Source organism: Gossypium hirsutum, chromosome D09 (genome assembly GCF_007990345.1).
Source record: "Gossypium hirsutum isolate 1008001.06 chromosome D09, Gossypium_hirsutum_v2.1, whole genome shotgun sequence".
Lineage (NCBI taxonomy): Eukaryota > Viridiplantae > Streptophyta > Magnoliopsida > Malvales > Malvaceae > Gossypium > Gossypium hirsutum.
Window position 1 is genome coordinate 43,284,496 of NC_053445.1, and position 12,846 is coordinate 43,297,341.

At 36.9% G+C, this 12,846-nt stretch overlaps 1 protein-coding gene across 1 annotated transcript; it reads right to left on the reverse strand.

Annotated features, from left to right (window-relative positions):
• Positions 1-10,415: 10,415 nt before the first annotated feature.
• Positions 10,416-11,528, reverse strand: LOC107892521 (uncharacterized). Its single transcript, XM_041100777.1, has one exon. It carries the CDS (start codon positions 11,138-11,140, stop codon positions 10,469-10,471), a length of 672 nt encoding a protein of 223 aa, XP_040956711.1. The 5' UTR covers positions 11,141-11,528; the 3' UTR covers positions 10,416-10,468.
• Positions 11,529-12,846: the final 1,318 nt, after the last annotated feature.

The window sequence follows — 12,846 nt, forward strand, 5'->3', positions numbered from 1 at the left end:
TAGAGCTTGTTTCTTAAGATTGAATTCCAGAATGGCGGTTTACTGATTTTTATTTTTTATTTATTTTCTCATTTTGGTATTAACTTTTTTTCCTTAATTTAATACTCAAGGTATACTCACTTCCCAATTTGGTTCCTAAAATATGTCTCTATTATATTTTTCTAGTCTAAATTTCAATAGACAATATTAAAAAAATTGATCTCCAATCACATGGCACCATGTGTCATCTTTTTGTAAACAACAAGTATTTTTCTTTTATCATATGTATATAAATATTAAAAATATAAAATAGAAATAAATATATAAAGAAAATTTAAATAATGGTATATTTGGTATCTAAGCTTTGACAAATCTTCTAATGTAAGGAAATAAATAGCTAATTTACCAAAAAAAGCCCATTTTTTAAAAAAATTACCGAAATGGGCCGGTTTTTTAATTATTTACCGGAATGAGCCATTTTTCGCGAAATTGCGTCCACGTCAGCGCGATGTCAGGGTACGTGACAGGACATCGCGTCCACGTCAGCGCGACCTGCTGACGTGGAAGGAAATCGCGTCCCTGAGGAAGCGATTTCCTTCCACGTCAGCAGGTCGCGCTGATGTGGCCGCGCGCGTGAACAGTGCCCAACGATCAAAAAACGATCAAATAATTTTAAAATTTTTAATATTTTCAACAATGGCCGGATCATTGATTCGTCTTGATAGGAATCACATATCGGTAGAGCAAATGAACATGGTAAGTATTAATTTTAAATTTTAAATTTTATTTAAGATATTTTTATTTATGTATTTTTAGATATTTATTAATTTATTTTTTGTTATAAAAGGCTAAAGATCGGGTATTGGAATGCAATATTCGGAATATGCATGCTCCTCCATCACCGTTAGTAAAGAACTACCTGCGGGAAGCAGGATTTTGGCACGTGGCGACGGTAGGTCGGGGATGCAAGTTGGAGTCGAAATTGATCAGTGCGTTGATCGAGAGGTGGAGACCTAAGACGCACACATTTCATCTTCCATGTGGAGAGTGCACTATCACTCTAGAAGATGTCCATCTGCATTTGGGATTGCCGGTGGACGAGCACCCAGTGACCGAGTTTGCCCAATCTAGCAATTAGGAGGCGGTGTGCTACGAGCTTTTGGGTGCCGTTCCGGATAAAATGGATGGAGGTAAGGTGGACATGGGCTGGTTACGTGCCACCTTCCCAAATCTGAATGAAAATTCAACCGAAATTAAAAGAATCCGATATGCTCGATCATACATTCTTCAAATAATTGGAGGCTATCTCATGGCCGACACGTCACGGAGCCGTGTACATCTAAGGTGGCTGCTAAAACTCGTTGATTTTAGAGCAGCTGGTGAATTTAGTTGGGGGTCTGCCGTCTTGGCAACATTATATCGGGAGATGTGCGAGGCGACCAAACCGAGGAGAGCAAAAATCGGAGGATGCCTGTCACTACTGCAATCATGGGCACGGTTTCGCTTTCCATTTCTACGTCCTCGAGTGAACCACCCATATACATTCCCACTCGTAACGAGGTAAATTTTATATTAAATTTTGAAATTGTTATGTAGATTTTGTAAGAATAAAAGTATGCTAAAAATTTATTTAATTAAGTGGAACCATCCGGCGAGTTATCGTGGATTACCGTCTGAACTTGAAGATATACGGCTTCTATTGGACCAACGGTCGGAAACAGAAGTAAGTATTATTGCAAATAGATATTTCTATACATTCGCTAGTGGATTGATATTTAGTATTTACTATTTAGTATTATGTATATAAGTAATATTTCTATCATGTTCATGTAGTTTCAATGGACACCATACGAGGATCCGGCAATCTGGGCAGTAATCCCGAAAGAGTTTTTACAAAATCCGGACGCTTGGCACGTGAAAGTGGTGTTGATCAACTATGCAACTGTGGAGCCCCACCAGACAGATAGAGTCCTACGACAGTTTAGATGTAGACAACCGATCCCTGCGGACCCTGAGGTGTTTGACGAGCACCACAAAATCGACCTTCGGCTATTAGGTACGGATTGGCCTAGATACTGGTCAGAGTACACGGAAATGTGGGAAATCGGCATGAATATCTACCTACTCGGGAACAAATCATTGTTCCCGAGTTAGCGTGCGTTTCAAAATACATGCCATGGTTTAGGATCCATGCGAAGCCGTATTTACTTACGCCAGAGGAGAGGCAGCGGCAAATACGTGTCGGAAGGGAAATGCGCGGGCCTCTAAATCCAAGGGGACAAGACTACGAGGGCAGCCCATCAACGAGGCCCAGACATTCACCCGGCTCATCATCAGCGGCCATGCAATCACAGTCCCAACGAGAGCACCGACGCAGTCACCTGACGCAGCAATTCAACAGATGATACCCATGCAATCGCCTTTCCCTATGATGCCAGGTATGTTTCCTAGCCCTTATATGTACCCTAACCCGTACATGTATCCTTTTCCGAATCCTATGGCAGGTTGGAGCCAAATGCCCGGATCAGCTCCATTTCCTGTAATGCCGAGCGGACCACCGATAACTAGGCCATCGGCGCAGGAGGGGTCACAAGGGGGGCCGTCGGGGAGCTCTCCTTTTTATCAATCGCCAGCAACGCATGGCTTTCAAACTCAGTCGCCGTTCATGATGCAAACACCTCCACATACAGTATTCTTTGAAGGTGGATCATCGTCCCAAGTCCAACAAGCAGATGCCGAACCGGAAGAACAACAATCACCAATCGAGGAAGAACAACCGCCGTCGGAAGCTAGAGGAAGGAGGAATCCAGCGCGTAATCGTCGACGGCCGCCACGTGGAACCGAATCCCCCGGTCATAGACATTGATTACTGTTAAAATTTATCATTTGATGTAATGAAATAGAAGTTTATGACGATGTAATACACATAGAAATTTTTCCGAGTTATTTTGACATTATTTGATTAAAAACCCTAACCCTAACCTAATTTAATTAAAATTCCTAACTTAACTTAATTAAAAACCCTAACCTAACTTAATTTAATTAAAAACCCTTACCCTAACCTAATTTAATTTAAAACCCGAACTTAACTTAATTAAAAACCCTAACTTAATTTAATTTAATTAAAAACCCTAACCTAATTTAATTAAAAACCCTAACCTAATTTAATTAAATTAAAAACCCTAACCTAATTTAGTTAAAAACCCTAACCCTAACCTATTTTACATGAAAACCCTAACCCTAACCTAATTTAATTAAAAACCCTAACCTAATTTAATTTAATTAAAAACCCTTACCCTATTTTAATTTAATTAAAAACCCTTACCATATTTTAATTTAATTAAAAACCCTAACCTAATTTAGTTAAAACCCTAACCCTAACCTATTTTACATGAAAACCCTAACCCTAACCTATTTTAATTAAAATCCCTAACCCTAACCTAATTTAATTAAAAACCCTAACCTAATTTAGTTAAAAACCCTAACCCTAACCTATTTTACATGAAAACCCTAACCCTAACCTATTTTAATTAAAATCCCTAACCCTTACCTAATTTAATTAAAAACTCTAACCTAATTTAATTTAATTAAAAACCCTTACCCTATTTTAATTTAATTAAAAACCCTAACCTAATTTAGTTAAAAACCCTAACCCTAACCTATTTTAATTAAAATCCCTAACCCTAACCTAATTTAATTAAAAACCCTAACCTAATTTAATTTAATTAAAAACCCTAACCCTAACCTATTTTACATGAAAACCCTAACCCTAACCTATTTTAATTAAAATCCCTAACCCTAACCTAATTTAATTAAAAACTCGAACCTAATTTAGTTAAAAACCCTAACCCTAACCTATTTTACATGAAAACCCTAACCCTAACCTATCTTAATTAAAATCCATAACCCTAACCTAATTTAATTGAAAACCCTTACCCTGATTTATCATTTTATTTGAAATCCCTAACCCTAACCTAATTTAATTACTGTAAAAACCCTAACATAACTCAGCAAATTTGATAATCTTACTAACCATTTAAGAAATTGTAGTTTTACATAATGTTGGATTTCGTAAAATGTTTTGACTGGTACTAACAATTAAGAAATTGTAGTAATTTGATAATTTTACTAACAATTAATACAATTATCAATTAATAATTGAATAAAAGGTAATTTTTTCTATAATTACATTCAACTATTGCGATTAGGGCATGATCGACTTGTATGGCCTGGGTTCCTACACCATCCGCACAACTTCTGTTGACTGGTTGTTTCTCGGATATCCATATTGTTCCGTATTCTAGTGGAGAAAGGTTGACCCTTCGGCTTGTGACGCAATTCTCTATCCGGTAACAGCTTAAAAGGAGTAAGAGATACGGGCGGCCACTTACGTTCATCTGAGACAGGTGGGAAAACGTGTCTCCATACGTTGTACATGTTTTCTAATTTGTACACTTCGTCCACATAACTCAGCGGATCCAGACGGAGTTTTTGACAGGCTGCAATAACATGAGCGCATGGATAACGAAGTGCATCGAATTTCCCACAGTCACAAGTCCTGTTTCGCAAGTGTACATGATATTGCCCGCCAACAACACCTTGGTGCGGTATGTCGAACTCCGTCACGCGAAACCATAAATTGTCTCGATCGTGACACACAGCGTGCATGATGTTTGCCCTCGCCTTCGCCTTGTTAATTTCTTGAACTATCTTACTACACCATACATGCCCACCCTGCATCTGGCCTGCATAAGTTGCTGCTCGCTTTGGAAATAACGTCGCCAAACGGAAATATGTCTCTCGCACAACCGCTGTTATCGGTAGATGGCGCGTTCCTTTAGGAACAGAATTTATGCATTCTGCCAGGTTCGACGTCATATGGCCATATCGTAGGCCTCCGTCGTATGCTTGTGCCCACTGTTCGAAACGTATGTTGCAAAGGTAGTCCGCCCCTTCTCCGTTTTGGGATCGCAAAATTGCCAACATCTCGTGAAAATGATCTTTATTCATTTCATACCCTACCAATATAAGAACATAGTGAATATTTTATACCGCTTCTACCAATAAAACTAATTCAATTTGACAAATGAAATAATACAGTTATACAGTAAATACCTATGTTGGTCACTTGTCGTCGTTCCGTCTTAGATGGATATTGCCTGTAGTAGTTCGAAGCAATTTGTCTCAGGCAATATCTATGGTGTGTACGTTGCCACAAGCTTCCCTCTCGATCAAATGCAGCTAGTATACCGGCGCCCCGATCTGAAATAACACAAATATCAGGTTGGGGGCACACATGCCTCCTTAACCTAGAGAGAAAGAAATCCCAGTCATCAGACGACTCCCCCGGTGTTATTGCATATGCAATTAGAAGAATTCTCCCATCGCCGTCCTGTGCCACTGTAACCAATAGCCGATGAGTGTACCTACCGAACATGAAGGTACCGTCAATTTGTACCAACGGCTTGCAGTAGGGAAATGCGTCTCGGCATTGCTTAAAGGTCCAAAATAGGCGTTTGAACACTTGGCATCCACATAGCAATCGGTCGTTGTAGTACGCATGTTCCGTTTCAAGGTTTGTGATGGCACCTGGGACGTATCTCTGTACCACCTGACACCATTGCCATATTTTATTATATGAGGCGTCCCACCTACTATGCATCTTCTCCAATGCATTTTGCTTAGCTATCCAAGCCTTACGGTAAGAGGGCGTGTACCCTATTTAGCTACGGATATTGACAATTATCACCGACACTGAAGTCCGAGGATCTGCTTTTATCGTGAACAGTATCAAGCTAGCCAACATAGCTGAATCCATTTTCAGATGATCTTCTGAAACACCTACAGAGGGAGGGAGTACATTAAATAATGCAACATTGGAAAATAAAAATATTATTCAGACACATTCAATACTGTACCTGCAGCACATGTATGTGGACCTTTGTACTTTTTGATCTCCCACAACCCTGTCCTCTTCCTTAACGAGGCGACGATTTTCCATGAACATGTGCCGTCTTGCACCGCACACTTCGCCTCAAACTTATCAGATTTTGATTTAACAACATGGTAATTAACGCCGTTTTTGATGCTATGCTGTTTCAAAGCACCTATAAAACTATCCTTATTGGTAAACTGATTACCAACTTCAAGTTCACCGAGATCTACCCCCGAACTTGTACGATCGCGTACCCGGTGTGGTAGATCTGGAAACTCTAACGCATCATCATTTGACAGATCGACATTATGCATGTGGGCTGGGGGTGAGTATGCTCTGAATCGTGGATTTTCTTCATCATCTGCACTACTATCACCATCTTCACCTTCTGTTGGAATAGGTTCCGGTTTAGAAAATAATCCCACCTCTGCACCATCCGGCCCAGGCTCTCGAGGTGGATCCACATCGGAGTCACCTTCTAACCCACAATCATCTGCAGTGTACGACGTCCTCTCACCGGTTGATGTCGTAGGTAGTACGTCATCCCTTCTTTTGGGCATTTGATAACGTCCCCAATTGGATGTAGATTGTCATCCAGTAAAATTTGATGCAGTTCCCCAGCTCGTATTTCCAGCGTCAAACGTCGAGCCACCGATGTACATGTCTCATCCACCGACAGAGTGTCTTGGGGGGATGTGTATTCGACACCGCTACCGAACATGGGCTGTTCCATATTTTGTAACACGCTAACCGAGTGTCGGCCAGGGGTCGTGTATACATCTCGAACACCAGACGGAAGTACATCAGTTGGCGACGTAAATTGTACATATAACTCAATATAAGTTGCTCCGCTAGCAAGATGAGTCTGCACCATTGCCTCCAAGCTACGAGCACATTTTATGTCGAACGAGTCATATGTCATCGGATCAACAGAAGAACAAAATTGATACGTCATTGACAGAACTTTTATTGGCGTCGTTCCGAAGATTTTACGCCTAATTCTTTTACGGAGTTCTGTCAAATCTATGTTTTGGCTAAATGACAGTCGCACCGTATTCTCCGACAAAAAAACAACACCATTCTCGGTGTGGCAAACCTCACCATCGTAGTAAATAACAGCACTAATACGTTCACTCATTTTGAAACTCTAAGTTTCTTAGCCTCTCTAAAATGTTTCTGCTGTGAGTTATGCATTCTAAGAACATTTTCTGCCTAATTTATAGCCTCAGCCCAAACTTGCTACTGTAGCAAAATCGCGTCCACGAGGGCGCGATTTAACACTATTTGCTCAGAAACGTCAAAAAAAAATTATTTCCTACATGACCAACTGTAGCGAAATCGCGTCCATGAGGGCACGATTTCACAATTTCTTCTCATATAGCATCCTGGTATCAGCGATTTTATACTATTTGCTCAGAAAACGTCAAAAAAAAATTATTTCTTACATGACCACTATAGCGAAATCGCGTCTACGAGGCCACGATTTCACAATTTCTTCTCAAATAACATCCTGGTAGAAGCGATTTCCCACTATTTGACCAGATACGTCAACTCGAAATTTTTTTTCCGGGACTCCTAACCCTTAAAAAGCCTGCACCCTAAACCCTAAAAAGCCAAAAAACCCAAACGTAAAATCAGCGTCAAAATCGCGTTCCCCGGTACCGAGCTACGTGGCATGACATCGCGTCCACGTCAGCAAGTCGCGCTGAGGTGGACGCGATGTCCTGTCACGTACCCTGACATCACGTTGACGTGGACGCGATTTTGCGAAAAATGGCCCATTCCGGTAAATAATTAAAAAACCGGCCCATTTTGATAATTTTTTAAAAAAATGGGCTTTTTTTGGTAAATTAGCCGAAATAAATATATAAAAATGAAAATACTTATTCTTTTACAAAAGCCACTACCTTTTTGTTTTAACCCCATGAATTTAAAAAATATAACAGGAGCATACTTAGTCTTTACTTTAGGTACCAAATTTAGAAGCAAGTGTACTTTAGGTGTCAATTTGAACTTAAAAATTTTAGACACTAATGAAAAATAGTATATTTCTAGAGTCAAGTCATAAATTAAAATTTTTTATATTTTTAAAAAATTTTAATATATATGTAAATTTTTAGTGATGGTATCTTCATTTACACGTGTCACAAACTTAGACGTTACAGTTATCATTGGAAAAAAGAAACATAAGTATCAAATTGAAAAAAGCCTACTAAAATCCAGGACCACATGAGTATTTAAGTTTTTTCTTCTTCGTCTTCTTTTTTTTGTAAATTTCTTTTTCTACTTCTTTTCTCACTCCATCCTATGGGCCAATCCAGCTTTGCCCACACAGATTTTTATAAGATGGTTGATGGTCCACTCATCTTGATAGATTCAATTTAGAATGAGTTGAAGTAAAAGATAATGTAATATCTGTGTCTGTTTGATCCAATTTATTGTTAATCTTTAACTAATTAAAAGGTTAAAACATGATATTTTATTAAATTTAATTAGAATATTTTTTTAACATTTTCTTAAATAAAAAAAAAACAAACCTTGTCTATTGAGTTTCAGTTGATATCGGTACTGTTGTCATTGTAAGATGATGCAAATTCAAGTAGCAAAATGGAGATGAAAAGGTGGCGAAAGGAGCAAAGAGAAATGAGTTGAAAACGCTTGATTCCTGGAAATTTCTCATATCTACTATTCTCCTCCTTACCCTTGAGAAAATGGATTTAAATTTGGAACCAATATTTGGTTAATTTATGATATTTCTAAATAAATGAAACGTGTTAAGTTAGGCTAGGAAAAAATAATATAAATATGATAACCATAAATAAATTTTTTTCATATAACATAGCAATTTAAACAAAACTCATAATATGAACAACACACAAATATATTATTTTTTATTTAAATTAATAGAAAAATTACGAAGAAAACCCGTAAGATGCATTGATATACAAGATGAAACATGATCTGAATCATGCAAAACACAATTCTCTCTAAATTTAATCATGATGCAATAGCATGCACAAAATTTGATCAACTTTAATTAATTTATTTTTAAATTTTTAAAATTTTGGTCATCACAATAAATTCATTAATGTCATAATTTTAATCAAAATCAATTATTAATGTATACTTTTATAGAATGTAAAATCCAAATATACAATTATAAGACTAATCAACGGTTGAAGTTTGTTTTCAACAATTGCAGGGTGACATTTGGAGAAAGTCAAATCTCTTTTGATTGCATCAAATACCACTTAAACAGCTTCATTATCACTTATAACTGTCATTTTTATTCATAAATGTAATTAATTTTCCTAAAAATAACTTTTAAGATATAACTTCATTCATTTCTTTTTAAAAAACTACTTGGAGTTGGAAACAATCATGTTTGAATTGTTAATAGTCATGCAAATGTTTGAATTTTCTTTTCCCTTTTTTATTAACAACTTCAAAGCTATGCTTCATGTTTGAATATTGTGTTTTCTTTTTCTTTTTTTCCTAGATTGAGTGTAACCATTTTTATTTTCACATCCAGATTAAGAAATAATCATATTTTCATTTTTAATTAATTTTAAAATTTTTATTATACTCTAAAAAATAAAAATAAATAAATAAACGTGTGTTTGTGAAGTCTTAAGTATTTTACTGTACAAAATGTAATAATTGCTCAGCTAATTTTATTTATATAGGATTAATCTCACAGGAATATGCATGCTGGAAAATTTGCTTTGGATGACCCAAATATATATAAAAATGGGTAGCCCAAAGAAAATATAGATTTTCCGCTTTCTTAAATTCAAATAAATTTGTGGGGTTCAATTCAAAAAAAAAATAGAAACTAAGGGGAAAAATTGATGGTTTGATGAAGAAAGGAGTATGAAAGTTGGAGGAAACTGTGATTTCATAGAATTAATTTAGAGATTCAATGAGAGACTAATAAGATCACCACGTGAGCTATATGCACGACTTTTTTTAACTTAGTTACGTATCTTAAGATAATTGACATAAAAGTCTGATTTAAATCAATTATTCTGGACTTTCATGTGGTCCTTATATAGTCTTAGCAGAAGTGCATAATTCACGAACTAATTACAATTTTATGATATCGATAAAATAATATAACAGAAACAATTAAGTAACTTGTGTTTTAAAAAAATACAGTATTTACCCAAAAACAAAAATTGAATAAATGTAATTGTATTATTATTGTGGGAGAAAAATGTTAAAAAGTGTGAAAGAGATTTTAAATATAAAATAAAGAGGGTGGTGGTTTTTAGAAACTCTGATACGTAGACGGAGGCCCACAAGCAACGGTTACCTTACCGATGTGCTCTCGCAGTGTCTTAAAATCAAAAGGTACCCACTTTTAATGTTCACCTCTCCTATTTTAGTTCCTTCACCTACTTTTGGTTTTGCCTTTAATAACGGGAAGCATTGATGGTGTGTATTAGTAAAATGATGGATTCACAAAATTTGTTCAATCTGACAACTAGAAAATTACGAGTCAATTAGAATATATTATATTTTATAACACTAAATATGGCTGACTTTACCTCACTACCCTTCAATTCTTAAACTCACAAACCCAAGTTTTCCATCTGCCAACACGTCATTTTCCGGCGAGCTTACTTCGTCAATTCCCGGTGAAAAGATCAGAACCCCAAAATCACGATCAGGAGAAGGCGAGGGTGTGAAGTAAGGAGGCGATGCGCACGGCGTCGAAAATGGAGTCTCCACGTCACCAGCTGATTCTGTCCCGCCCGAGAAACAAGCCCGCTTCTGGGTTTTCGCTTCACTCTGATCAGCGGAGTTCTCGACGCTGTCGTTTCCTTCTCTTTCCTCTTCTGTTATCGTATACAACACCCTCGACTGCCCGTACAACGACTGCCACTTCGCTAGCTCGTCGTCATCATCTGTACCGGCTGCCTCTGAATCAGGCGCCGTGGCAGCCTCCGTCGGCGATGGAGACACCACCCCAGAGGAAGGTTCCACACGAGCTGGTTGGTTTTTCCAGCAAAAGAAGTAAAGAAGTTCCTTAGAGGGAGCAGCAGAGTAAAAAGGTGAATCCGAAAACTTGGAGTCAATGGAACGTGCGCCGCCGCTGACGATGATGCGTTGACGAAACCTTCGTTTACTCCAAAGGACGTAAACCAGTTCTAGGAAAAGAGCTAAAAGACATGTAGCGAAGATAACAATAAGGGCTATTCCAAGCTTGCTCGGAGCATTCATGGCGACTCACAGTTTTAGAAGTATGTTTAATGAAAAAGAGTCAACTGAGGTGGGAGAAGGAAAAATGACAACTTTTTATTATTTTCTTAGGGATGAAAATGATGTAGGTTTTTTCTGGGAAAATGTACGGGGAAGAAGGATGGAAAAAGTAAGAGGTGAGTGATGACGTGGAAGTAGAGAAGCTAGTGACGTGGCCTTTTCCTTTTGGGATTTTAACTTTAAAAGACTTTTCGAATTGGCTAGGCCATTGGAAGTTACAGTCTTCTACTTAATGTCCAAACGCTAGTGTATCATATGTTTTAGAATTAGTTTTTTTAATCATGAAATGGGTTTGATTGTATTTAATAATTATTTTTAAATAATTTAAGTTATGCTTAAATAGTCTTAGAACATAAAATTATATAATTGCAAAAAAGAACCCTCAACGTTTGGGGGTTTTTGGGTTTGAGCCCTTAACTTTTTTTTTATTGACACCCTCAACGTTACGATTTTTTCAAAAATTAATCCAATTTTAACGGTCAATGTATGTTGACTGTTAATCAAATTGCAAGTTAACATAGTAGCCTATGTGGCATGCCACATAAGCACACGACATCATAGATGACATCATCTATTTAACAAAATTATTTTTTTTCACTTTCTTTCCATTTTGCCTCTTCTGCTTACATTTTTAATCCCAAAATCCATCGACACAGTTGCCTTTTCCTCAGCTTCATTAGCCACCGCCACCAACGATAGACGGTTCACATCTAACCCTCTTTTGAGTTACTCTGATGGATCTGTTTCTATCACCAATAACAACAATGAAAAAAAGAAGAAGGTAAATTTACTTTCTAGATGATTAACGAAATATAAAAAAAATGAATATCCTAAGATACTCAGATCTAAATACCCCCCACAAAATATCAATTCTGCTTGAAATGCTCATGGTTATCTGTGAGCCAAGGAGGTCTATAGCCTTAAGCCTTTACAAAATAGAAGGAGATCTATCAATATGGGTTGGGACTAGTTCAGGTGTGATTTCAGTTTCACTGATTTGTTGTTGAAAAGAGATGGAAATCGGCGTCAGAATCTGGGATTTCGGCAATGGTGGTGGTGGAAGTAAAGGGTTGTTGGGATCTGTAAGAGTACAAGTTGATGGATTTGAGCCTTTGTAAAACAAATGGGGATGGAAGGAGTTTAGGGTCGTTTGTGAAATTAGACTGATTTTTGAAAAAAAAATCGTAATGTTAAGAAAAAAAAAGGTTAATGACTTAAACCCAAAAGCCCCCAAACGTTGAGGGTTTTTTTTGCAATTATGCCAAAATGATACATACGTACTATTATAATTTGTGAAATAAATATTGATCCGACCAAAACCCAAAACCAAATTTAAAAACTTTTAGATTAAAATATAAATTATGTAACTAAATTAAAATCAAAGTTCATGTGTGATTTTAATATTTATTCCTGTATTAATTCTTAAATATATGAATTTCTCTATCACAAATTATGTAAAATATGAGAAGAATTGAGAACAGTAAGAGAAAATAACAGAAATGTTATAAACTAAAAGAAATATAGAATAAACAAGAGAGAATAATAGAAAAATGAAAGGATGATTCAATTGTCACTTGGATATCGAAAAGCTTTTACATGCCCTCTATTTATAGGGCATCAATCACCATAGGTTACAAACATATAATAAAGATAATTATGGTATCCTA